We start from the raw sequence: 26,003 nt of genomic DNA, 5'->3' as shown, positions 1-26,003 counted from the left end.
CTGAGCCACTGAGGTACCCCAAGAAAAGCCATTTTTATTCATATCTGAAAAGACTTGGGGGACGCCTGGGTGGTTCAGTTGGTGAAGTAACTGACTTCGGCTCAGGTCATGATTTTGCAGTTTGTGAGTTGAAGTCCTGCATCTGGCTCTGTACTGACAGCTCAGAGCCTGGAGGCTGCTTCAAATTCTCTGTCTCTGTCTCTCTCTTTCTCAACAAACAAATAAGCATAATAAAAAAAAAGACTTGGTATTAAATGCTAAGAATAAATGCTTAAATGGCCAGGAATTGACTGAGTTTCTTAGCCTTTATGGTATAAAAATATCAACTATTTTAAAAATAATGTTATCTAGGACTAAAGATTTCTTTTAAGTGGGAATTTTTTCTAATAAAGGAAAATGGTAGTGATTTTTTTTTTGGTAGTGATGTTTTAATGGCAATTTCTGAAACTAGTCCAAAGTTGCTCTAATATATACAGCATCGTACATTTATGGTAAGTAACTAAAATAATTTAGAATCCTGATTAGCACCAAGCAAAATCCAGTTAAAATAGGTGCTTAGTATTTTCAAAGCACATAGGATCTCTGGAAATGCATTATTGAATATTATTTGTTCTTTTAATGATTCATCAACATTTAGAAGTATAAGCTTTTATTGTCAGTGTTTTAAAAGTCAGCTATATAAAGTTGATAGAGTATACACATTAGATATATCCATTAGTCATTTTTCAGGAAATGGACTATGTATGCAAATCCGAATGTTTATTGAAATATAAAACAAGAGGAAAATAAGCCTAGTTTTGTAATAAAAGACAAATGTTTGAATTTTTGCAAGTTAAAAAAATATTCATTGTTATTTTTGTCCCCTTCTGCCTTCATGCCTTTTATTCTCTCCCTCAGAAGACACACATGCTGCTTACCAGGCAGTACTTTTTAAAATATCAAGGACATCAGAAACCTGGAGTTCTGTAGTATTTGATAGTGTTAGAACAGGCTGAAGGGTAAATCTTTGTCCACATTATCATTTTCCAGCCTGTTTCTTTTTTCAAGTTAGCCAGGAGTATAACCTCTTCATAATATTCCTGTTGCTTGAGTGAAATGCCATAGTCCTTTTTTCAAAAATTAGATGCTGTGTGTGTGTGTGTGTGTGTGTGTGTGTGTGTGTGTGTGTGAGAGAGAGAGAGAGAGAGAGAGAGAGAGAGAGAGAGCAGGAGAGGGCGAGCACGTGAGAGTGAGTATGGTGGGAATTCTGGGTTGGGAAATGAGGAAGGAAAGAAAGAAAAACAGGTTTTTGCCTTTTGCCTTTTAAAAAATTTTGGAAAACTAATTACAAAAAGCTTTGCAAATCTAGACAGTTGCTTTGAAGAAAAGAATTTTTTAAATTTATTGTTTTTAAAGTCTATTTATTTTGAGAGAGAGAGCATGCACAAGCGGTGGGGGGCAGCAGCGGGGTGGGGAGTAGAGAGGAGAGAATCCCAAGCAGGCTCTGTGCTGTCAGCGCAGAGCCCAGCCCTGGGCTCCATACCATGACCTGTGAGATCATGACCTGAGCTGATAACAAGAGTCAGAAGCTTAACCAACTGAGCCACCAGTGCTCCAGTAAGAGACAGTTTTAAGTGACAGGACAGGAAGGTAGGATTTTGAAAAGATTAGATATGTGAAGTAAAATTAATCAGAACTTGATCCAAGATCTTTAGAGACTATTTCAAGACTCATTCATTTTAAGAACTACTATTAAGATTTGCAAACACACATCAAATAATCTTCCATTTGGGTTTGATATAAGCTTGAGGGTATATTTGTAAAACACTATTTGTAAAGATAAGAGTGTTCTAGGACCCAACTTGCTTCAGAAATTGTACATCTAAATTAAGAATTGAATATTCTAAAGTGATTCTGTCATCCTGTTGAGAAATTGTCTTGCTCTAAACAAAAAGCCTGATTATACTGTACTACTCAGATGTGTAGAAGAATACAACTGACTTAATTCATATTAGTGTACAGTTTGAGACTACATCAATAATTTTTATTTAATTATAAATATATTAATCTAATCTAGAATGAGATTAAGACAAATACCATATAGGGATTTGACAACTGAGAACTTACAAACATCTTGTTTGTGCTAAAATTTTACTTGCTTTGTTTCAATTTCTATTTTTATTTAAAAAAAAAAGAAAACCCTGAGGGTACCTAGGTGGCTCAGTCAGTTGAGTCCAATTCGGCTCAGGTCATGATCTCACAGTACATGAGTTCTAGCCCCTCGTCGGGTGCTCAGTTGTGCTGACAGCTCAGATCCTGGAGCTGCTTCGGATTCTGTGTCTCTCCCTGCCCCTCCCCTGCTCACATTCTGCCTTTCTGTCTCTCTGTCTCTCAAAAATAAATAAACATTAGAAAATTTAAAAACTAAAATATTTACTTAAAAAATAAAACAATAAAAAACCCCTGAGCAATATTTGAATTTATAATCTACATTAGATTCTTCTGGTTTAATGCTATATTGTATGGCTTGGAGATATTTCCTGTCTGTCTTGTGTGAAACAGAAAAATACCCACTCAACAAAAAAATATATATGGCAAGCATTTGAATAGTCCTCTAAATCCTATGGAACATTGAGATCTTCAAATACTACTTTCTTGTAACTGCATTTAATATTTCTCATCCAGCAGAGGGCTATCAAACTCCATTAATTTCTACTTACACACACAACAACATAGAGTTTATTTCACTCTTCTGTTTTTTGTTTTACTTGAATTTTTTAAAGTAGTAAATTCTTTTCTCAAAGTGGAGATTTTCAATATGCAAAGGAGATCGGTATCTACCCGGAGCTGCTCTCATTGCAGAAGGGGCCAGAGCTGCGGCTGCAAATCGCCAGCAAGGTGTGGAGGATAATGGAAACTCTCCGCTCTGATCTATTCAAAAAATACTCTTCCAGATTCAAAGTCAGCTCTTCTTGGGTGGAGTTGTAAATATTTTTCCCTCCATCAGCATCCAAATGCTGATGCTGCAGGGAAAAAATGTAAGCAGAATGATGTCCAAGTTATGGAAGTTCCTCATAGTGGGATTGCCTTCAGGTATAATTGTAATTTCCCACTGTGTGGTTGTATGTCTTACTTATTTTTGTTTTGTTTCAGCAAAGATGTCATTTATCTTCAGTATTTATTATGAGTTCAGAAAGCATTTGTTTTGAGAAAGTTTCTTCCAATATTTCATAGGTGTGCCAGTTGGATGGACTGGTTGAATGTGGGCTTCTACACTTATTATGGTAATGGGGCCAGTTCTGCTCCCTACTAAAAGTGAATTTTAGGGATTAATTACGAGAGTGAAAAAGCATTCCATCTCCTGACTATTTATTATTTTGCATTACTAATAAATTCATTTGCAGAAGAACCTATTAGAGAACCTTCCATTTGGAACTATGCCTAGTTGGTAGTCTAATGGTAATTGTTCTTTATTTTGCTTTTCCATTCAAAACAAAGCCTTTACGTGGAGTCCCTTTATTCATATTGAAGCCTGGTACCGAACTGGTACTGAATTCAATTAAGTAATATGACCATAAAGAGCTGTGTTATCATGCGGTTAATAAATACTCTCTCAGGCACATATATTTTCTTCATCTGTTTAGGCTGCTATCACAAGATACGATTGACTGGGTGGCTTACAAATAGCAGAAATTTAATTCTCACAGTTCTCGAGGCTGGGAATCCAAGATCAGTGGTCAGTGCGATGAGAGCTCTTTTTCACGTGGCAGACTTCTTAGATCCCAACATGGCGGGAAGGAGACAGGGAGCTCTGTGGAGTCTCTTTTACAAAGGTGTTGATCCCAGCCATGACCTAATCACCTCCTAAAGGTTCTCCCTACCAATATCAGCACATTTGGTGTTAACATTTCAACATATGAATTTTGTGGGAGGCATACAAACATTCAGACCATAGCCCACGTTCACGGATTTTTAAGACTCATTCCATAGTGTTACAAGCTTTGTGTTGGATTTATCATTAACATACAGTCTTTAGAAGTATGAACTTATAAAGGATAATGATCATAGAGAGTGATCAGCATTTTTAAAAGTTTATTTATTTATTTTGAGAGAGAAAGAGAGAGAGAAGAGAGTGTACGTCTTGGGCAGAGAGAGAGAGGGAGAGAGAGACAGAATCCCAAGCAGGCTCCACACTGTCAGTGCAGAACCCAACATGGGGCTCGATCTCACCAACTGTGAGATTATGAATTGAGCTGAGATCAAGAGCCAGATGCTTAACCGACAGAGCCATCCAGGCACCCCAGAGTGATCAGCATTTTCCTCTCACACACTCGTTTGGGGGTGATCGTATCTTATTTCCATCTATTCCCCTAGTTTCTGTCTCAGAAATCTACTTTTCTTCCCTTTCATGCTTTTATATTTATGTTTTGTGTATGTTTGTTTTTCCCAGAACAATACTCGTAGCAGTCACTACTTACTGAACACTTACTAGATATGTGATATATGCTATTTCTCTCAGTTCTGTTAGATAGGCAGTATCTAAAAATCTACATAAAAGGAGATTGGAGCTTACAAAGGCTAGGTAATATACCTGAAGTTGCAGAATCCAAGTTGGAATTCAAAATTCGAACTCAAGTCCCTTCACCACACAAATAAAAGCTTGATTTTATAACATATCAAATCTCTGTTATTTGATCAACAATGAAAAAAGATAGTTAAACAGAATACAAAGTGAAGAATACTGCTTTGGAATATCTGCCATTAGCAACTAATGGGAAGCCATTAATGCCTCAGCTGTGTCTTGGTGCAATAATTTTGAATATGTAAAATGTTAATAAAAAACTTTAGTGAACACAATTAGTGGGTTTATTTAATATTTAATATTATGTAATGGGCTTATAGGTAATAAAAAAGGTAGACTATTTTTTTATTTAAATTTTCATTAGTTAACATACAGTGCAATAACGGTTCAAGTTTAGAAGTCAGTGATTCATCACTTAGTCACAAGTACCCTCCTTAGCGCCCATCACCCATCTCACCCATCTCCTACCACCTCCCTCCATCCACTCCATAGTTTGTTCTCTATCATTTTAAGAGTCTCTTGTGGTTTGTTTCCCTCTCTTCTCATTTCCCCTCCCCTTCCATATGTTCATCTGTTTTGTTTCTTAAATTCCACATATGACTGAATCATGTAGTATTTGTTTTCCTCTAGCGACCAATTTCACTTAGCATAATACACTCTAGCTCTGTCCACATCACTGCAAATGGCAAGATTTCATTCCTTTTTAATGGCTGAGTAATATTCCATTGTATATGTATACTACATCTTCTTTATCCATTCATTAGTCGATGGACATTTGGGCTCTTTCTATAGTTTGGTTATTGTTGATAATACTGTAATCTACAAGCTTTTAAGTGCCATCAGTGTTCATAGAGGGAATGGAGATATTTTGTTAAGTAAAGGTCAAGAGAGCTTCTCTTCTATGTCTTTGAAGAAATGAGGGAAGGAAAGGCAATTTGCTTTTGGTGAAGACATTGAGAATTAAATAAATATATTGCAAGACTTGAAACAGTAAAAACTCCAAAAATGTCTTTATTTTACTAAGTTAATTGGGTTGAATATTGATGAAAATTTCTATCTAAACCATCAAGATTGTTCTCATATAAAATTTTCAATGTGTGAAATTATTCTATTTTTTCAGTTACATCTTATTGGATTTTGGTGACAGTTTTGAATTCTCAAATGTTTAAGGATGCAAAACCATGTTTTTTATTAAGAAAAAAAATAGAGCTTAAAGTCCTATAAAACATATAGTCCTATAGTACATATTGTTTCTGCAATTCCTCTGATGCTTAAAATGTTCATTTACCTAACATTTTTTGTTAACTGTTCTTACTCAAATTAGCATAGCTTGGAGGACAGGAAGAGGTAAAAAAAGTGAAATAAGCTTGGGCTCAGTGAGTTCAGATTACTTAACTCCCAACCACATGATACTATTTTGCGGAGCCTGTTTTGTTGTTGTTGTTATAGTTTTTTCTTTTCTTTTCTTTTTTATTATCATTTGTTTCTTCTAATAACTCATCCCTTTTATGTCGGTGGCTTTTCCATAGTTCTATTATTTGAAGGCTTTAGGGGTCTGTTTCTCTGTCCTGCTGTTTCTGCTATATGCTTGATCATCTCTGATTGTTTGCTGATCACTGTGCTTGGGAAATTATTTATGCAGATAATTTGAGGTCAAGGATGAAGGTCAGTCCTTCACAGAAGATACATATTCACTTTAGGGTCTGTGGTTAAAAATGATTTGGAGATCATCCTAAGCCAAGTTCAAAGCTTGAGTTTTGTTGGAACCTCATACAGCAAAACCCAGGTTGTAAACCTGCTGGAGAACTGGTTATTTATTTTTCTACCCTTGGCCCAAGAGTATGGTTTTTGGAGGTTTCAGATGATTGTAGGGAGGGCCCCTAGTGGATCCTCCATCTTATAGACACAGGCCTTTGATTTTTCCCTCTTGTTTACGATGTTTTCACAACGAAAGTTTAAAATATTTGGGGAAAGACACTCAGGAAACAAAAGCAGATTCTCTGTTTATGTCCAAGTGGTTCCATTTTCCTTCAGAAATTCCTTATTATCAGGCCACTATTTGCTGCTTAGAAAAGTTATTTATATTTTATCCAGCATTCCTAGCTTGCTTCAGTGGGGGTGTGGGTGGGGTTGGTCTGAGTGACCTGCTTCCTGTTAGCTGGAAACATATGCTGTATAGGTAGATGCTTCGTATTTCAGTGATTGATTTGATCCAAAAGAGATATAACCACTGTGTCACGAAAAAGGTTTGATTATGCCTTACCTTTGAAAATGTGGTTTCTAGAGAAAGTTTGATTTAATTTTATGCTTTAGTTTCCATATTTATGGACTATGACTTTGCATGAGTAGGTATAAAATGAAAAGTGCTGGTCATGCCTAAAGCAAGAAACACTGACTGCCTAGCAACAGATTTTATTTATAGGTCAATTGAACAAGGGTTGCAACAAAAAGAATAGCTTGTATCTGTTGGCGAAGAAATGAAAATGGTTCATGGAAACTCTCTATTTCAGTGTATATGTAGGGAGGTTAGGGAGAGAGTTAACTAGATGTGGCAGCGTCCAGAAGCAGTACTGATCCAGATGTTTATACCTTCATAAAAATCGCTAACCACCCACGGGCACATTAGTCGCACTTTGTAGCACTGCAGTTTTCTGGTACCAAGAATACAGCCACAGGGGGATTGTTTTTTGAATGGCTGTGTTACTGAAACAACATATTTTATAAGTCTTTTATATTTATTGCTGTATCCATGCACAAAACTCAACTGGGTATAGAATTGACTGTAGGAATTGCCAAAAGTGTTTATGTTCGTGTTTTAATGATAAGGGCATTGGGTTAGAAAACTGGAGATCTTAAACATCTGTCACTGATTTGATGTTTGAGCTTTAGCAGATTTGGATATACTCTAAGATTACATTCTGCCGTCTTTCTGTTGTGAATTCGGAAAAATAATGAAAAATTTTTGCTAATAGTTTACGTGCCAGGAATGCTGAGTAAGAGAGCTATAATCCATGGTCCATATAAAGTATAAAATTAATAGCTCAGTTATGTAAAGCCCGCAGTTACTGGCTTTTAAGCCTTAGTGACTTAAATGCAAAGATAAATTATTTCACAAAAATTTAAGATATACATGGCTTAAATTTGGAATCACATAAAGAATAACAATTAAAAATAATTTGTCTCAATCAAGAAAAATTAATCTATGCCTTTTGTAAATAATCTAATTAACACATGTTAATGGGGCACTTGGGTGACTCAGTTTGTTTAGTGTGGACTTTGGCTTAGGTCACGATCTCACAGTTTGTGGGTTTGAGCCCTGCTTCAGGCACTGTGCTGACAGCTCAGAGCTTAGAACCTGCTTCAGATTCTGTGCCTCCCTCTCTCTCTGCCCCTCACCCACTCATGCTCTGTTTCTCTCTCTCTCAAAAAATGAATAAACATTAAAAAAAAGCATGTCCTATCAAACTATCCTATAGCACTTCCAATTGACAATATGCAAGTGTAAAAGTTTCAGGTATTGATCCAACTTCTCTCTCCATTACCAACAAAGTTGTTTTTTTTGAGATGCTAAAACTACTAACATATAATTCCCAAGTAAAAATATAATTCCTAAAATATAAATGAAAATTTCTTTATGGATAAAAGGCACACAAATCTGTCTTCAGGGATCTTCCAGATTCCACGTTTAAGGTTACATTCTCACATCCTAACCACAAGTTAGTGCTTTTGATTTGACCAAAATAAAAAGACTAAGAAATACGCCTAGAGTTTTTATGAGAGTTGTTACAAACCCAAAGGCAAGTATATGTGTTTTAAACCACAACAGCAAATTGTCAGGAGGAGTTAGAATTTAGCTCAATTTAAGTCAATCCCTAAAGGACTATGGGGCTTCCTGGTCCAGGATCAGTCTGTTTTTTCCTCCCCCAATAAAAGTCCATTTCTGAGAAGAGAATAGTCCCGAGAAAGTATGCAAAGATATGTAGAAATAATCTGAAACTTGAAACCAAGCATTTGAAGATGGTGAAGCAACTTTCTATTCGAGATCTGAATGTTGGTGGTTGTAATCACTGTAGATTGAACACAGTGACTGAGATGTTGCAGGAAGTCTGAAAATAATCCACTTACAGATGGGTTTTTATGACTTTATCATTTTCACGGGTGGATCCCTTCTTGACGCTCAGATCAGGCCCTCAGTAACTGTACCTGATAAAAAGTCGGCACCGGAGAGGGCCCGTGCAGTAATGGGAAGACAGTGAGCAAGTTTTCAATTTAAACAAAGATTATTTAAAATGCAAATAGTAATTTTCAGACTTTCAATCTAAGATAACATATAGCAAATTAAAAGGAAGAAAGATTTTAGCCTTTAGTGAGGCTTTGCCAATTCCTGAATGAACTTATTTCTTTATTTCCCGTCAAAGTGAGCACAGAGAAAATGAATTTGATTAAGAAGCCTCAGTGAAGGGATTTTCTGTCAGAAGAGTTTTTCACAATGAGCAAATCCCGTTTACACAGACCGACTCCGATTTACACAAAGCTAGACGGTCGCGCATTCATCTTTGTTCATCTGGGTTCTCACTTTGGCGATGAATGAATGAAGCTGGGGATAGAGGTTGGGGGGATCCACGGAGAGACAGGCTGTGTCTCTCTTTTCCTCGTGAGCTGTGGCATTTTTGATTTTCCTTCCCCTCTGCTCATTGCAGATGTGGCTGCTGCGGGTAATCCCCTGTCCGTCCTCACAGTCATTATGGAACCACAGCCTATGGTAGTGACAAGATGCTAACTGTTTTTGACCTACACTTGTCGTGGCTTTATCTTCTTTATGGAAGGGCTCTCCAGAGGGAAGCTTTTCACTCCTTGTGTACTTACTGTTGCTATTAGCTGGAAAGTTTCAATGAAACATCAGAAGTGTTAATGAGCTCATTTCAGACACTGGAGGATGGGGTCTTGAGACAGCTTCTGCTCCCTCATCTTACAGTTCAGACACCACTCATTTTGACTTGGAACTGGAGTTCCTAAGGCAGAAGTCGAGGAACGATACCATGTGGATAGTCTCATTTTGATAAAATCATCTCTTACATAAACTATTATCAACAGGAAGTAGGATCTAGGATTATTAGCAAGCTCTGCTTTCTTAATTTTGTGTTATCAAATTGGCTTTTGGATTTGGCTCCAGGTAAAACAAAGTGGGGGGGGGATGTATCAACGGTACTTTTTGTTCAGTCTGCATTATCTTACGTGGACCATTCAAGAGTCTCAGAACACACAGGAATCCTCAAATACAGACAGACATCATTGTATTTAAGCAGAATGAACTCTTGGCTCATAGCTCAAGTGAGCAGAACCTTTTTTTCCCCTTTCTTCCTGATTAGGTGATGCTTTAACCATCTTTGTGGTACATCTGCTTCTTTTCCCACTTACCACCCACACTCCATTTGTGGTAGAGTGACAATATAGGCTGTTTAATTGCATCGCTCCTTCTCCTGGGTGAGGCCAGGAGAGAGAAGGGGATTAAGTTGCATATGGCCAGCTCAATTGTTATTGAACTATGCCCTGGCTGATGCCTGATGTCGGCAGAGGATTTTCTTTGGATTCTGATCAATGGAGTGCTGGACACTGAAGACAGCAAATGGCCATTTTCCCTCCTGTCTTTAAAATGAAGTATGTCCTCTCTGAAGGGCAATCTATCTAGGCTGGCTCTCAAGTTATAATGTAAACGACAGTGTGTTCCTTACTTTGAAGGCAGACACAAGCTTATCCCATTGATGGCCAAGATGCTTTGTGGAAGGAAGCAGCTTTTGTTACAAGTTTAAAATTCAGCCAGCATTATAACTCTGCTGGAAACTTGATGGGAAGACTCCTTTAATGTGGTGCAGGCATCCTTTAAATGGCTGGGAGCTCCTGGGACTGGAACCTGGTGCCCTGTCTGTGCAGAGGTCAGCTGGTGAGTGTGCCCTGCTCTCTTTCCTCAGAAAGACTGACATGGATTTCTTTTTCCATTCAAGTAGAAATCCTAGGGAAGTTTGAGCAATACAAATATACAAGAAGGTATGGTTTTTAAAACTCTTTTCCTCTACAGCTTACTACTGAGTAAGTCAGAGAGACAACATTATCACTGCGTAGGGATGTCTCATGTGCCTGATGCTCCAAAAAGGGTTCTGTGCTCCCATCCACCTCACAAGGAAGCAGTGTGTTCTATGATTGAGGAAGAGAAAAATGAGACATTGCATGCTAAAAAAAAAAAAAAGGACTTCTGACTGTTTTGTTTTATTTAAAAATATTTATCCCGGTCTGAGATTTCCTGTTTTGTGATTTGAGTAGTAGAGACTGCAATAGGGCTTTTTGAGTGGGTTCCTTCTCCCGAGATGGGCTGATTTAAGAGTGCTTAAACTTGGTCCTTCTGTCTTTACAAATTGTCCTGGGAAAGCTATCTGGAACAAGTTATTTGCCTTCTAGTGTCCTCAACTATGAAAACACAGTGGCTTTGCTTCTCTGCATTGCATCTTAAGGAATTATGAGACTATGTAAGCAAAGTAGTGTAATTATTACTTTTTAAAGATTTGGCAATCAGAGTGAAATATTTCTGTCAAACTAATACTGACACACAAATATCTGATTCATTATATTTTCTTCATGAAACAAAGTAATGAAACAGCTCTCAAATGTTGTAGAAAAAGGGAAGGAGGGACACCTGGCTGGCTCAGTCGGTAGAGCATGTGATTCTTTCAGGGTCATGAGCTTGAATTGGGCATAGAGTTTACTAAAAAAATAAATTAATTATAAAAAAAAGAAATAAAAAGGGAGAGAGTCTTGAAGACTAAGACTTAACCATGCCTAAGAATTTGTTGTTGTTAGTATCAGATTGAAGTTTAAAAGTGTGTAATTTTCCTGGCATTAGAAAACAACGTAATTCAGTTGATATTGTCCAATTTACAAGTAGGGCTATTGAGCTCATTAAAGACTAATGAAACAAACATATTTTTTGTTTTATTTTGGTTTGGCTTTTGTTTTTTTACAACAGGAACTTTCTTCTCTAGCTGTGCTTGTGATTTCCCACCTTCCTTTTGGGAAAGCCACAGAGGCAAGAATATATTATGAAACAGTATGGACAGGTCTAAAGGGGCTTGGCACGGACATTGTCCCAGAGGAAGCCCCAAAGAGTCCTTCTCACTAAAAGGAAACCACTGTATGATGGTGGCTCAGCCACATTTTTGTTGGGACCCATGTTATTAAGTTAAAAGGACACCCATGATTCAAGAAAGAGTAGCTTGGTTGTAAACATTTTTAAAAAAGTATTTAGAAGAAGAAAAATGCCAGATGGTGTGAGAACACCCTGCGCTCCAGTCCTACCGCTTTCCCTGAACCACCTTCTTTCCTAATGACTGTTTTGACACCATCACTGCCGATTATCTTGAAGTACCTCAGGGACGAAAATGTTTCAATTATGTTATATCAAGTGGCAGGTGATGACTCACTTGGCTAAGAACATAGAGGAATCCTCCCCAAGTCCACATAGTACCATCCCAGGAAGCCGAAAGGTCTATGTGTGTTTCCTTGTAAATATGTACAACATTTTGCAGAGGAGAGAGTTAATAAGCTGATGTGTTTTAGGAGATGAATTCTCAGCTGTTTAAATCAGGGAGAGTTATGTGTCCTGTACATAAGAAACCAACAGTGTTGGCTGGAAGTCAACTGACCTCTGAACCATACATGCTTGCCCATACAGTGGCAATTATTTTCTTCTTTGACTGCCTTTTGGATGAGATTAAGTGCTGGGTTCATCCTGAGTTACCAAGTTTTATCTTCTTTCACTGAGTCTTCCTTTTGGGTACCTATACGGCAGCGTCTAGGAATATTAACCCCACTTTCTGTCATCACATGACTTAATGTTTATTTGGTGTTTAACAAAAGCCTTTGGTAATTAAATAATGAGTACCTGTATTCCCCTTAGAATGATGGAGAACAGTTTTAGGAGTTGCCTGCGGCTCTCGCTCTCCCTTTCTCTACCAGTACCCTCCTCCCCTTCTTCGGAGGGCTCAGTTTTTCTCCCTAGATAACCTGGCTGAGCCCAGATTATGCCCTGTGCTCACTGACAGCTCCTTTTGATTCCCGGCTTAATGCAGCTCCCTAATGCAGCCTCACGTGGGTGGTGAATGACACAGTGAGGCCGGGCGACTCCCAGCCCCTGGCAGACGCGCTCGCCCGGTATTGCTGTAGCCTGGCAAGTAACTCCAACTGTGCTGTCTTCTCCCCACGCGGCAGCAGCACCGTTCATTCCTTTCTCGAAAGGAACCTGGGAGAAGGGAAGGGCTGAGATTTAAAAGGCAGGAATTCATGTCATGTGCTACAGCAGAGCTGCCGTAGCAACAGCAGCAGCAGCACCACCAGCAGCAGCGAGTCATTTAGTGAGACTGCACCATTTTCCTCTCACCCTGCATAGAGGTGTGGTTGGAAGCGGCAATAAACTACCCACCCCCTAGCAGTTCCACAGAGGTGGCCTCTTCCTGGCTCCAGTCGGAAGACACAGACTGTCTGGAGGAGTCCCCAAAGACTGTTCCAATTGGTGATGTGTGTCTAAGGAAGGCTTTTTCAACTAGTAGGATGCTTGCCTGCACTTGCGGCCGCCCAACTGCTGAAGAGCTCCAAGTCTAGTGCTCCGCCTCCCCCTGGGACCATTTCCGAGTGTGGGTGCACACCTATGCCCGTGTGTGTGCAGGTGTGTGCTGCTGGGGGGCTTGGCCTGGGACCTTGGTACGTTCTGGTGAATTATGGGTGCTGCAGAGGCTGGAGCAAGATTATGACCTAGCTCAGGGGCGGAGTGGATTATTTTGCGAGTGGTCTGGCTGCCAGCCATTGCCCTGGTGGGGAGAACCGTATCTCCATCTAGCTCTAAAATCACCTGGCTTGCTGGCGAGTGGAAACTGAGCCGCCTAAACTGCTTCTGCTGATTTTCTCTGCAAAATGGCTCACGCTGCTGCTTCTATTAAAAAAGTTCGAGAGGCTGAACTGGATGAAAAGGATAAAAACCTTGAGAGGGAGAGGAAAAAACAACGGAAAATCCCCAGGGAACGTATGGAACGGAAAAGAAAGGTAATGAGGAGCATCCCTTTAACCCTTTGCCTCTGAGGCCGTGTGTAGAACCATCCAGCCTCAGAACCAGCAACTTCATCTTCCCTTCCCTGCATCATTTCCCTGCACCATTTCAGGTTTGCAGCCTATAGCTCATGTCCAAATTTGCTGCATTGGGAGGGGATGCCTGAGCAGGGCAAATTTCCTTTGCTTTAACCAAGCCAAACCGCACTTCATTTTTCTCTGTTTTACTCGATCTCAGAGCCAGGTGCTTTATTCTCCAAGTAACTTCCAACACTTGTCTTAGTCGAAGGAAAGGGCTGATTTACGGTCAGAAGGTTAGAGTATTTTCCTCTTCTTATTCCTCGTCTCTACTACTGGATCTTTAGCACGGCACCTTCTCATTGATGAAATATGTATGTAATGTAGATCTCTGGTAAGAATAAGCCCCAGGTTTTATTTACTCCTTTTTCTGTCCCCTTCCGAAGGCTCACACTGTTCTATGTGAAACTGCACTAACAATATTGGTGCAGTGAGCTGTGTCCTTGCATCTTTAACATTTTAATTCATTTATTTTCTGGTTTCCATCCTTAATCTTGGGATTTTTCTCTCCCGACTTTAGCAATGGGGTGAAAAGACCAAGGTTAAATAACAGGAAGAAATGTTGATTCCCTTTACATTAAGAGTTGTCTTTCTGTCTTTTAAAATATTTTTTTCTTTAAAATAGAAATAATCTTATAACAGGGAAATATTCATTTAGCCGGTGGTCTGGTTCTGTAAGGGATGATCTCTGTAAATGCTTTAATTAACAAAGCAGGTCACCGAATAATTTCAGAATGTGATAAATGGCATATTACATTAGCAAAGCGTAAAAATAGTGGTTGTACACAAGCTGTTGTTAAACATAACTCGGGATTAGGGATACAGTGCAGATCGGATGCTCAGTAATCCGTATGTTCAATGCCTCCCCCCCTTCTTCATTAATAGGTATGTTTACCTTTCCGTTTTGAAGATGTTATCTTTGCCTCATTTTTGGAAAGACACATGAGGACCCACATCGAATTAACATCTTACTACGTAGGGATTCATCCCATTTCAGTTTTACTACTTATTTCACCGCTAGTTAGCGGAAGTAACTATTATTAGCCACCACAATTAAATAAAATTAGAAGTATAGTCTCTTCCTTCTGGGAGAAAACTTTAGTATTGCCTGTCTGACCTTTAAAAGGCCTTGTTTCAAGGATGCGGTTCTTTTTTATAGTATCAAAAGTATCTTGGCCATTTTCGTGGGAGCTGGCTACTCCAGTTCTGTTTCTAATACAGTTCTGTTTCTAAATGGAACATTATTACATAAAACAATTTCCTGTGATTGTACCTTTTTTTATCTTATATTCTCCAGAACATAGTATATTACTTCTTGGCCAGGACTGTTTGTTCAGCATCCAGTTGTGACCTAGTAACTTGGCTTAGCTAGAGTACCGTGCCTACACCTAGGATATTTCTTGGTCTCGCTGTGGCTTGTTTCTGTATCTAGTTCCCTTTCCCCCTTTTCTGTCCTTTATTAAAAAGGAAAGACTACATCATTAAAATGGAAAGGTGCCAATAGTTGTTGAGAATCTCCATTGCTTTGATGCTGCATTGCTTTAGCTTGAATCCAGCACGGTGGGCAAGATCCTTGGTTCATCAGGCAGTCCTATCACAGTGCTATCTGATTTTCACTTTTAGATAATGTCATTAACCTGGAACCAAAGAAAATTGGGGGAATAACGGCATAGCCATCATTTGTTCTTGTTCTTGTTCTTTTTTTTTTAAATGTACCTACTGGACCTCTTCCCTTTTCTACTGCAGATGCATGAGGTATTACATGGGTATTTACACAGCACAACAAATGCTTACTTAAAAGAGTGAGTGAGATTTTTAGGTGTATTAGATTTACTTTTTATCCGTCCCACCCCCATAACTACTTGAGTCAGTTCTAAAATTTGGTTTAAGATAAAAAATATGTCTCATTATTATTATTTAAGATATGTAGAATAGTAGTTCATAAAGAAAGGAAAAAGGGATAGTTGCCTATTAGTGGTACTCTGGACGACCGTCTCTAGAAAGTAACCTAAAGCTTATTATACTTTATTTGCTGTTACCATTTTATAACCATAAAGAAATGCATCCATTCTAGTGGTGATTAAATATATCACTTAAATATCCATTCGTAGCATATCTTGCAAATGGACTGTTTAGTTGCAAAATTCAGATGAGACCTGCCCCAATTCAGGTAAGAGCCAGCCATGGAGTTCGAAAAAATAAGTAAGCTGGTTTTGAAAAGATTTTCACTGAATTAAAAATGATTGAGTATTAAATCAATTAGGTAGCTTCATATTTGGATCTCATTTTAAGATTTTTGTAAACATTCTGTTGATTAAAAGAATCTTTGCATTATTGTTTTGTACTCGGTAAAACCTTTTAAGTAGGTGTTTTTAATTATAAACTTGAAATGCATTGCATGCTTGTTATAAGCCCTCTACCAAGTTGTCAGTGGTATGATTTTTTTTAAATGACTAATTTGTATAGTAGAGGACCTTTCAACTTCAATATAAGCAGAATTTATCTAGGAATAAAATATTCAGGCTTCTTTGAGCTATAGTCTGGAGAGCTTATATTTAAATACAGCATGTACCAAAAGGAAATTTAGTATATGTGTCGTCCTATGATAGAGCTAGAATAAAACTTCCCCTTAAGCAAAGGGACCAAGATTAGGATTAGTTGAAGCAAATAAGCGTTTATTTCTCTAAAAGAGTACGCTGATATTATTGGGTTTTATAGCAATAAGAGGATATTCCTATTCTAATTTTTAGTTTATAGGAACTGCAGTAATTTCTTTGTAAGTCCACGTGTCTTATTTCTACACTAGAACCTGAGACTTTAGACTTGAGAAGGATACCAAAAGGAATGATTTTCACCAACTTGTAAGACTTAGTTGTAGGAAGTAATTTGGAGTATAATATTGTCTTCACAGTCACATACTTTTTTAATTTAATTTGGAGAAACATAATTTCATAGCATCTGTAAAAACCAAAACAAAAAGTTTTATCCTTGAAAAAAGCATATACTTAAATAATCCTTCTTATTTAAACTTATGATTACCAGTTATTTTCAAATAATAGAGATGTTTTCTGTTTCTCAGCATGGACAAACCATTCTCCGTCCATTATAGTGTCTGCGACACTCACTGGAATCATATGTCATAAAAGGCAATTTGTATGACTAGTTCTCAGCATTGTAATGCTTAAGAATTTTTTCCTTTATTATTTTAATTTATGCTATTCAAAAAGCCAGCATTTCTGTTTACTGTATAAATTGTGATAATAATATTTGTTGAGTACGATACGGCCCTGTACATGGCACTTTACACACATTGATGAGCCAGGTCTACATGATTTAAAAGTTTCCCATTTTACAAATAAGGAAACTGACTCCTACTTGTGGAACTTTATCATATGCAGCTATTATGTGGCAGAGTTGGGATTTGAACCCAAGCTCCAAAGTTCATTGGGAAAAAGAGGTGATGATTTCTTGGGCTTGTACCTACCCTGAATGTAGGGCATAAGTAAAGAATTTAATCTGCCAATGCTTCAATTTCTTCATCTTCAAAATATCTTCCTACAACTGAAGGAATTTTAATTCCTGTAGGAAGAAGTTAAATGACATGTTTGAGAGGAAACTATATATTTAAGTTTGTGACTCTATCATAATTGCATCAAAATATTTCATGAACTTTCTTGGAAAATCAGCTGTTAAAAGTCAACATTTGCTCCTTAAATATAGCAGTTGCTTTCAATGATAGACTATGATATATTGTCACTCTTTGTTACAATTTTATCAGGACTTCAAAATGTATTTGCATATTCACATTTATTAAGCTCACACAAGAAGGTGATTTTGCAGGGGATTTACATAGAAAATAAAGCAAACTTTTTTCCAAGCCTTTTTCATTGAATTTCATAGGAAAAGTTTCTGATCAGTTATTTGCTTTTATTTTCTTATGTATAATTTTTATCTTGAAGGGAACAAGACTCACTGTTTTCAGGATAACCTTTGGGAACCTTCACTGGCCACCCATCCTTGTCCACATGGTTATTAAGTTGATGACAACGAGAATACTTATCGAGTATATATAATGGACTGATCACCAAGTTCTATGGGGATGGAGACTTTTTAACTTATTAGTTAGTGTACTTTATTAAAATGGAAGAATGTTTTATTTGCAATTATGGAGATGAGTATATTCTGTAACTTGAATTGTGTTGGAATAATGAGTTGTAAAGAAACATAATAGATAATGGCTGACGGTGCCATTTCTCTGGCAGTCTGTGGGTGAGCCCTGTGGTGTAGGAGGAAGTGGATACCCCATTTTTTCTGTCCTTCAGTGCTCTGCTTAGGCGCTCGGCAGCCTGATTCCAAAGGGAAGGCCCACACTGACAGCAACAATACAGCCAAGAACCAAGTACACAAAGATTTCTGGACACCAAATCAAATATAATGTGATTAAAAATACAATGACAACATGATAATGTGGTCCTTTAAAGTATATTACAGGCTAGAACTCTTCAAACATGGTAAATCATGTTAACATTTTTTAGGACTTACATCAAATTGTCCTTATATAACTTCTCATAACCACTTCATCTATATGTCAGTACTTCCAGAAACCACACTAACATAAAAGAAATTGGTGATGTCTTGAGCTTTATCTGGACATTTACTCTTCTTGTCGTCTAACGTCTACTCCTAAGTAAAAACTGAAAAGTTTTGTTATTGATCTGATTTCCCATTTCAGTCTATGTAAACATGTTCAGGTATATCTATTTACATGTGTAGCCTTCTATGGAATCATGATTTTTTTAAACCCCCTTTCTTCTTTTTAAAAAAATTTTTTTAATGTTTTATTTATTTTTTGAAGGGGGGGAGAGAGACAGATAGACAGCACGAGCAGGAGCGGGTCAGAGAGAGAGGGAGACAGAATACGAAGAGAGGCTCTAGCTCTGAGCTAGCTGTCAGCACAGAGCCTGACGCAGGGCTCGAACCCATGAACCACGAGATCATGCTTAACTGACTGAGCCACCCAGGCACACCCCCGCCCCCATCTTCTTCTTTACCATTCCTTCTATCTCCTTTCTTAGTTCAATGCATAAACCCTATCTTGGCTAGAACAATTATCTTTATATAAGTGACTTGCACTATTAATGGCATTCTTTGCCAGTACTGTCTGAGTTTTTATTAGTTTTTACTTATAAAGAATCTCTTTCAACCATTGAGTGGGTGACTACTAGCTTAGGGTTACAGCTGTCAAATTTAAGAGATTGTGGCAAAAATAGTACCAATTATATGGCTTGAGATAAGTTTTTAAGAAGAATGTAAAAAGACAATCCATGTAGAAAAGCTACTATGAGTGAGTTTAATTTGTTTTGGAACCTAAACTTTTTAAACAAAACCCATTGTAATTTTTCCCCTTTTTTGTTACATTAATCTGAGTTTACATAAATCAGAATTAATATAAAATCAGAATTAATTCACTGGTGATCTTTATTATCAAACTTTTAATTTTATTAGTTACCTCATTTAACCATAATGATATTTATAGCACCTTTTGACATCATAACGAATACTGAAATATTTTATGGAAGTACTGTAGGAGTCTGTGATAATCCAAGGAGGTTAAGTCTACACCCATCATATTTTATAATCTTTTAGTGTTTATGTTTTCCATTGTGTCACACTTTTCAATTTATATTTCTCAAAATAATTTCTTCCTCACAAAGAATACTTACTTTTGTTTTTTTCCAGTGACAGTGCAAAGAAGGCACTTCCCAAATTTTTGAGTTCTACATAAATTGCTAGTGGAATCATCAGTATTTAAGTGTGACCTTTTCCCCACATAAGTGACTTATGATTTTAAATGTGTACAGTATTGTGGAAAATCTCATCAGAGTGATCTGGCTTTATCCCGGTAATAATAAGTCAGAATCCTGGGGCAGACTGGGAGGGACTGTAATCTATATATTTTTAAATCTCCCCCGGTGATTCTGCCAAAATTGAAAACCACTAGAATAAATGTTCATATTCCCTGCCCCACCCTTTCCTGCCCCAGTTCTTACTCTGTCCCATCTTTGAATTTGTAGCAATAACAGATGTACTTTTAACAATCACTAGGACACTAAATTGCTATTGAGAAAATTGTTTTTCCTGTGTCAATAGGAGACACTGTGGCAACCTTTTTTTTTTTTTTTTATTCTTTAAAATGTTTTGTTTTTGATACAGAGAGAGACAGAGCATGAGACGGGGAGGAGCAGAGAGAGAGAGGCAGACACAGAATTAGAAGCAGGCTCCAGGTTCTGAGCTGTTAGCACAGAGCCTGACTCGGGGCTCAAACCCACGAATGTGAGCCAAAGGTCATGAGGTCATGAGCTGAAGTCTGAGACTTAACTGACTTAGCTACCCAGGCGCCCCTATGTGGCAACCTTTCGAGAGTTAAATGAGACTAAGTGATAACCAATTAATTCTGAGCATAGAGAGGAGAAACCAAGTGTTTAAAGAGATAAGTTGTAAAGCTTCATGATCTGTTTGACCATCTCTGCCCTAATGGAGTAATCTTTAGGAATGAGGCTTGTGTATTTCTGAGTTCTACGTTAACTAAGTTCAAAGAAAATCAGAGTCATGAAGTTAAGGTTTTGAAGGAAAGCCATCCAAATGTGATTTAAAAGTGATTTCTTAAATAGATTTTGCTATTTTGAATACATTTTTAAATGCCCTAGGGATTTAATTGGTAACCTAGCAGTCTCGGTGTCCTCGGACCTTTAGAGATGTCAACACTTCTGGAGCTCCTAATTAAAGTCAACAACTATTTTTTGTTTCTTGCACCTGACTTTGATAGCTTTTCTGTATCTTTTCAAATATTGTATGGATGGGCATGCATGTAGGGGAGGAAGAAGAAATGAGCAACTCATAGATGAGTTATGTCCCCTAATTCTTCAGCTATTTCCTTTTCATATTTCTAACTCATTAACTTCTCACAGTGCCAGGGTTTTTTGTTTGTTGGTTGTATTTTTCTTTTTCACGTGAAGATTTGACTTTCTCACTCTCTTCCCAGTTCGCCGCAGCTGCCACGGCAGCCAGAAAGGGATTTCCCCACCAGTGTGTACAGAACTCGGGAAAGGACTTTGTAGCATATACAGTTGGAATTACTCCTTCCATTTTCCCTCCCTTTTTTAGTAGCTTGCCAGAAAAAAAAACCTCTTTTTTTTCCCCATTAGAGCTTCACTGTAATTCAACCTGCCCTTTCTCTAGAGATGTTCCTTTACTGTATATCATTCCTATGCTGCTTATGTCATGGGGAACACCTCAATCGAAAACCATGTATGTTGTATTAAAGAATAGAAATATCAGGGTGCAACAATTATAAACGTATCAACCTAGTCCTTATTTGATTGGGGATAATAGTGTTATTTCACATTAATAATTTTATATGAATATATATTTCTTGGGTTTTTATGTATTTTTGCCTGAAGACCTGTTCATGACCAGTTTTAACTCCCTTGTTTAGAGTCCCTGTCTGTAAAACAAGGCTGAAGTCTAGACTGGCAGAGACCTCTCTATATAGCTCTATGCGAGTAATAGTTTTCCCAAATGTCTGATTTTCAGTGGAGCTATTAGATAGATCTCAGGGTTAAATTTGTAGAGTTATGTTAATATTACAAACATGAACTCTAAGAGTCTACTTTAGTTTTATTATTAATATAGAGATAAAATACTGCTTTTGCCTTTGAAACCAACTGTAACTGTCAATACTTTCAAGATGTTTAGCACAGTTAGAAGCATATATGGAACATAAGGTTACAAAGAATAGGTAACATAGCAGAAAGGTGTTTAGTAACTTAATGAGTGATATTTATACAAAATTATCAGAGGCTTCTAAAGCTCCATAAAAGCAGATTTAGGAGACCTGTGTTTAATTCTATTACTGACTGTGATGTTAGGTAAGCATACCTAACAGCCATACCTATAAAATGATGAGGACTTGAGATCTGTTAGAATTCTTTATGTTCCTATATGACTGTACCCTCTTAACTATGTCTTTGCCTCTTTGCCTCTTTTCATTTTGACAAATGATTGAGGTAGTTCTGTGGAATCTCCAAGGTTTGCTTTATTTAATAGAAATCTTCTGAGTTGATACTACATCCAAGATAGAGTGTCTTCATCCAAGGGGTTCTCAGACCACTGGCGAAACAGGTACCTGACACATAACAAGAATAAAATATTATTTGGGCTATTAAGTTGGGTTGGACATTGTCTATTTTGTATATATTATGCAAGTTTTCTTTAAGAGGTCTTGTGTTTGTAAGTTCTTATCTGGCAGAAGAAATAATAGAAGGAAATAGTTCCTGTTGTGGTACTTGAAATTTTCTGGAAGTTGTTAAGAATAACATGAAGCAATCATGTAGAATTCTGCGGTTGTTTTTCTTTTGTATTTCAGATACTGATTTGAGTCATTTCTCAGAAAAAAGTTGGTTGAGGTTCCCTTATTTTCTGTTAGATCATCCATATGCTGGCAATACCATGACTTATAAATCTACAGAGAAATATTATCATAGTGTTTTAAATCATTTTACAAAGATATACTAGCAGTCAGGATAGCTATCTTTGAACAGCAGGATGCCATGATGAATGAGAGCCCACTGTAAACACTTACACCCTAGCAATTTACAAACCATTCAACTTTTCAGCTCAGTGAAAATAAGACATTCCCTGAGTTCTTCTAGGAGTAGAAGTACAAACTTCTTATGATTCCTGCCTCAAACTGGACCAGAATGCTTAATTAAACCATGTCACATCCTGAAGCAACTGAAACCAATAAAATGTAAGTGGAACAGGTTACCTGGAAACAGTAATTCCTTTGAGAGGAGAGGTCACTTAGGAAATGAGGAGCTTTTGTTCAGGGTGGTCACCTACAAAACATGGGGCTTCAGTGTGGGCTCTGAGGGAGAGGAATCAAAGACTGGGTGTGGGTGGGGGGAGAAAAAAAGACATCTGTGTAAGCACAAGTTGTCTTTAACGGGGAGAAGGCAGATGCCAAGTCTCTGACTAAAAACACTTTATCGCATTGGATAAGGGCCTTTGATATAACAGAAAACACTCATCCTCAGTCATTTAACACAAAAAACAGTATTTCAGAACTTCTGGCTTTTATACTAGAAAACAACACTGGAAAGATAGAAGAACTTGTGACAAGCTAGTATGAGAAATATTTTGCCATTGAAGGAAGCTTGATAACTGAGATGCATTTCACTTTATTCACTGCAATTGGCCTTCTCATAGGATCCTTCTGGGTTATGTATTCCTTCGTAAATTGTATAAGGGCTCATGAAACAATTTAGTCAGTCCGGTGGTCTTTAAAATTCTATAAAACTCAACTAGTCAAGAAGCCCAGATAATTGTGCTTTCTACTTTTGATTGCATTTACACTTAAAGTCAACCAGAATCCCTTCCTTCCTTCCTTAATAAGTGTATTTATTTAAGTAATCTCTATACCAACATGGGGCTTGAACTCACAACTCTGAGATCAAGAACCGCATGTTCACTGGCTGAGCCAACCACACGCCTCTACAGATGCTCTTTCAAATTATACTTGGTTGTTTCTCTTCCTTCTTGTGTTGGATAAAAAAAATTATCATGCCTCATTTCCTATCAATCATCTTCCTTCCGTCTTTCCAATGAGAGTTTGACACATACAATACATATAATTCAGGATATTGCAGTTGTTTGGATCAAAGAATTATTAAATGAATGACTACTATGAGATAAATTTTAAGAGTGGTCAAGATTTCAGTTGAGGGCAAAATTTTTTTCTTAAGAAACTTCTCTGCTAGATAGGTATTTCAGGTTAATGTCAATGGGAGAAAAATATAGGACAGTGCTAGATTAAGTATTATAGCTTTTTATTTTTATAGAGGTTGGAGACTTCAAGCTGGGCCTTGGGAGGATAGTTAAGGTTGGCTTCAGTGGAAGGAACATCTCAGAGTATGCACATAGGAGTTGGGAAATAGTCGGAAATAATCCTGACCACACAGAAGAGCCTTCAGGGCAAAGAAGAGGTAACTGAACTCAAGAAAGAAAAAAAAAAAAAAAGAAGAAAAGAAAGGAAAAGAAAGAAAGAGAAAAAAAAGAAAAACTATGGAAGGTTGTACAATGCTGTAAGATTATGGGGGAGGAAGTGGAGGTCACCTAGGAAACTGTAAACTCAAGAGAGGTGAATAGGCCTAGATTAGAAAAGTTGTACAGGAAAAATCAGAGACGAGGGAACAGGATGGATATTAGCGCTCAACTGGGAATAGTGAAAATAAGAGAGGTAAATAAATATGATTTAAGATTACACATTTCAGGGGCACCTGGCTGGTTCAGTTGGTGGAGCATCTGGCTCTTGATTTTGGCTCAGGTCATGATCCCAGAGTTGTGGGATCGAGCCCCACATCAGGCTCCACAGATTATACATTTCCATGATATTTGAAAGATGCTGGAGTCATTGACAGAATTTCAAGTGAAATTCAGAAGGAAAATAAAAAATACATTATTTTATATATGGTTAGTTTGAAATGGTGGCAAGATGATGTCTTAAAGGCAGGAAGTTTTTATGTAAAAGGACAAAAAATAGAAATATTATCTATCTTTCTGGTTTGGTATAGTGGAAGAAGTTATAAGATGTAGAGTCAGAATACTTCTTAGCTCTACCACATTCTGATAATCTGATCCTTAAATTGGTTTTCTTTTCTGTAAATCTGGTTTAATAATAATTAACTAATAATTAATATGTATATCACAGAGGGGTTATAAGGACTAAAGTGAAACAATGTTTTGGAAATCACTATGCACATAATATTATTCATTATTATATTACTAAATTTCCTTGCTTTTTATGCAGGAAGAAAAGAGGAAATATACTTACCACTCAAAGGATTAAAAATGGCCGTGAAAGCATCAGTATAATGTGCTCTGTCCACTGAGAGCTCCTGGTAGCATGATGCCTGGGTAGCAATAAGCATATGTAGCCCAGATTTTTTCTAAATGCCATTTTCCAGTGGAAGGAACCAGAACTTCTTGGGCAAATGGCTGATTCAAGTAAGAAAGAGCTCAAAAAGTGATGGGGCATGTCAACTTGAAGGAGGTTCCAGTGACCTACTATAGAGAAATTGGAGCAACAAAATAATAATGAAAGTAAGAAATTAAAACTTACAGAATAAAATAAATCCCTACAAGTTCTTACTACCAGAAATAAATAATTGAATAAATGAATAAATAAGTAAGCAAGAAGGGAAAGCTTTTTCTTCTAGTAGAATTCCACTTAAATTCAGAAGAATCATGTAAATTATAAGTACTGCAAAGGTCAGCAGTCTAGCCTATTTGATAGTTCAAACTATCAAATGTTATATAGTGATTTGCGTTTAACCACAGATTCAGTAAGAATTAGCTGATTGTGTCTAAGTCATCACAGGAGGAATTTAGAAGACACAGTTACCTTGTCGAGTTTAGAATAGCTTTTGCTTTCTCTTGAACTCCCAGATACATTCAGAAAAAGAAATTGTGTTGATATTTATTAATTATTTAAAGACATAATGAAATTATAAATGCAAAACAGAATTTTTGGGTTTTTTTAAAGTATATTTTTGCAGGTTTTTACATAAATTAATATTTTATTTACATTAAAAATTTTTTTTTTTAATTTATATGAGAGAGAGACAGCATGAGTGGGGGAGGGACAGAGAGAGAGGGAGACTCAGAATCCAAAGGAGGCTCCAGGCTCCATGCTGTTAGCACAGAGCTCAACACGTGGCTTGAACTCACAAACCATGAGATCATGCCCTGAGCGGAAGTCAGATGCCCAGCTGACTGAGCTACCAAGGTGCCCCTACCTAAATCAATATTTAAGGAAATGGTACATGTAGAGAACTTCTGGATACTATTGGATGATATAACCAAATTACCAGCACAGCATTTTATTTATGATTATCATTTATTTTTCAAGTATCTGCACTTGGACTTGTTGAATCCCATGTCTGCTTATATTGAACAATGCACTGGACATGGATGGTGTTGGCACTGATGCAGTTCTTTTCTTATTTTTCCATTTTATTCCTGAGTTCTTTCTGAGGAAAATGGTTACTTAAAAGATCATTTTTCTGAGAATGGGTGAAAGCATATTTATTTATTTGCTGTTGATATTATATATGTAATGTACAAAATAACATTGGTAACTGAGATTTGTTGAGCACTTTTCTTACCAGTGTGGAAGGAAGATTTCATTTTAGTTTGAATTATTCAGATAATCATC

At 37.2% G+C, this 26,003-nt stretch overlaps 1 protein-coding gene across 8 annotated transcripts in view; it reads left to right on the top strand.

Moving 5' to 3' along the window:
* The window catches only part of ANK2 (ankyrin 2), a 336,115-nt gene that overhangs the window by 54,580 nt on the left and 255,532 nt on the right, over window positions 1-26,003 (top strand). The window contains exon 1 of one of the 8 annotated variants that reach the window (XM_029941791.1): window positions 13,207-13,648. The exons of the other annotated variants lie outside the window; for them this stretch is intronic. Within the exon in view, the coding sequence (XP_029797651.1) occupies window positions 13,520-13,648 (129 nt within the window). The 5' untranslated portion in view covers window positions 13,207-13,519. Of the gene's footprint in view, window positions 1-13,206; window positions 13,649-26,003 lie in introns of those variants that run through there. 8 annotated transcript variants of the gene reach the window in all.

Source organism: Suricata suricatta, chromosome 1 (assembly GCF_006229205.1).
Source record: "Suricata suricatta isolate VVHF042 chromosome 1, meerkat_22Aug2017_6uvM2_HiC, whole genome shotgun sequence".
NCBI classification, from domain to species: domain Eukaryota; kingdom Metazoa; phylum Chordata; class Mammalia; order Carnivora; family Herpestidae; genus Suricata; species Suricata suricatta.
Note: the sequence above shows the minus strand (reverse complement) of the source record. Positions and strands in the feature narration are given on the sequence as shown.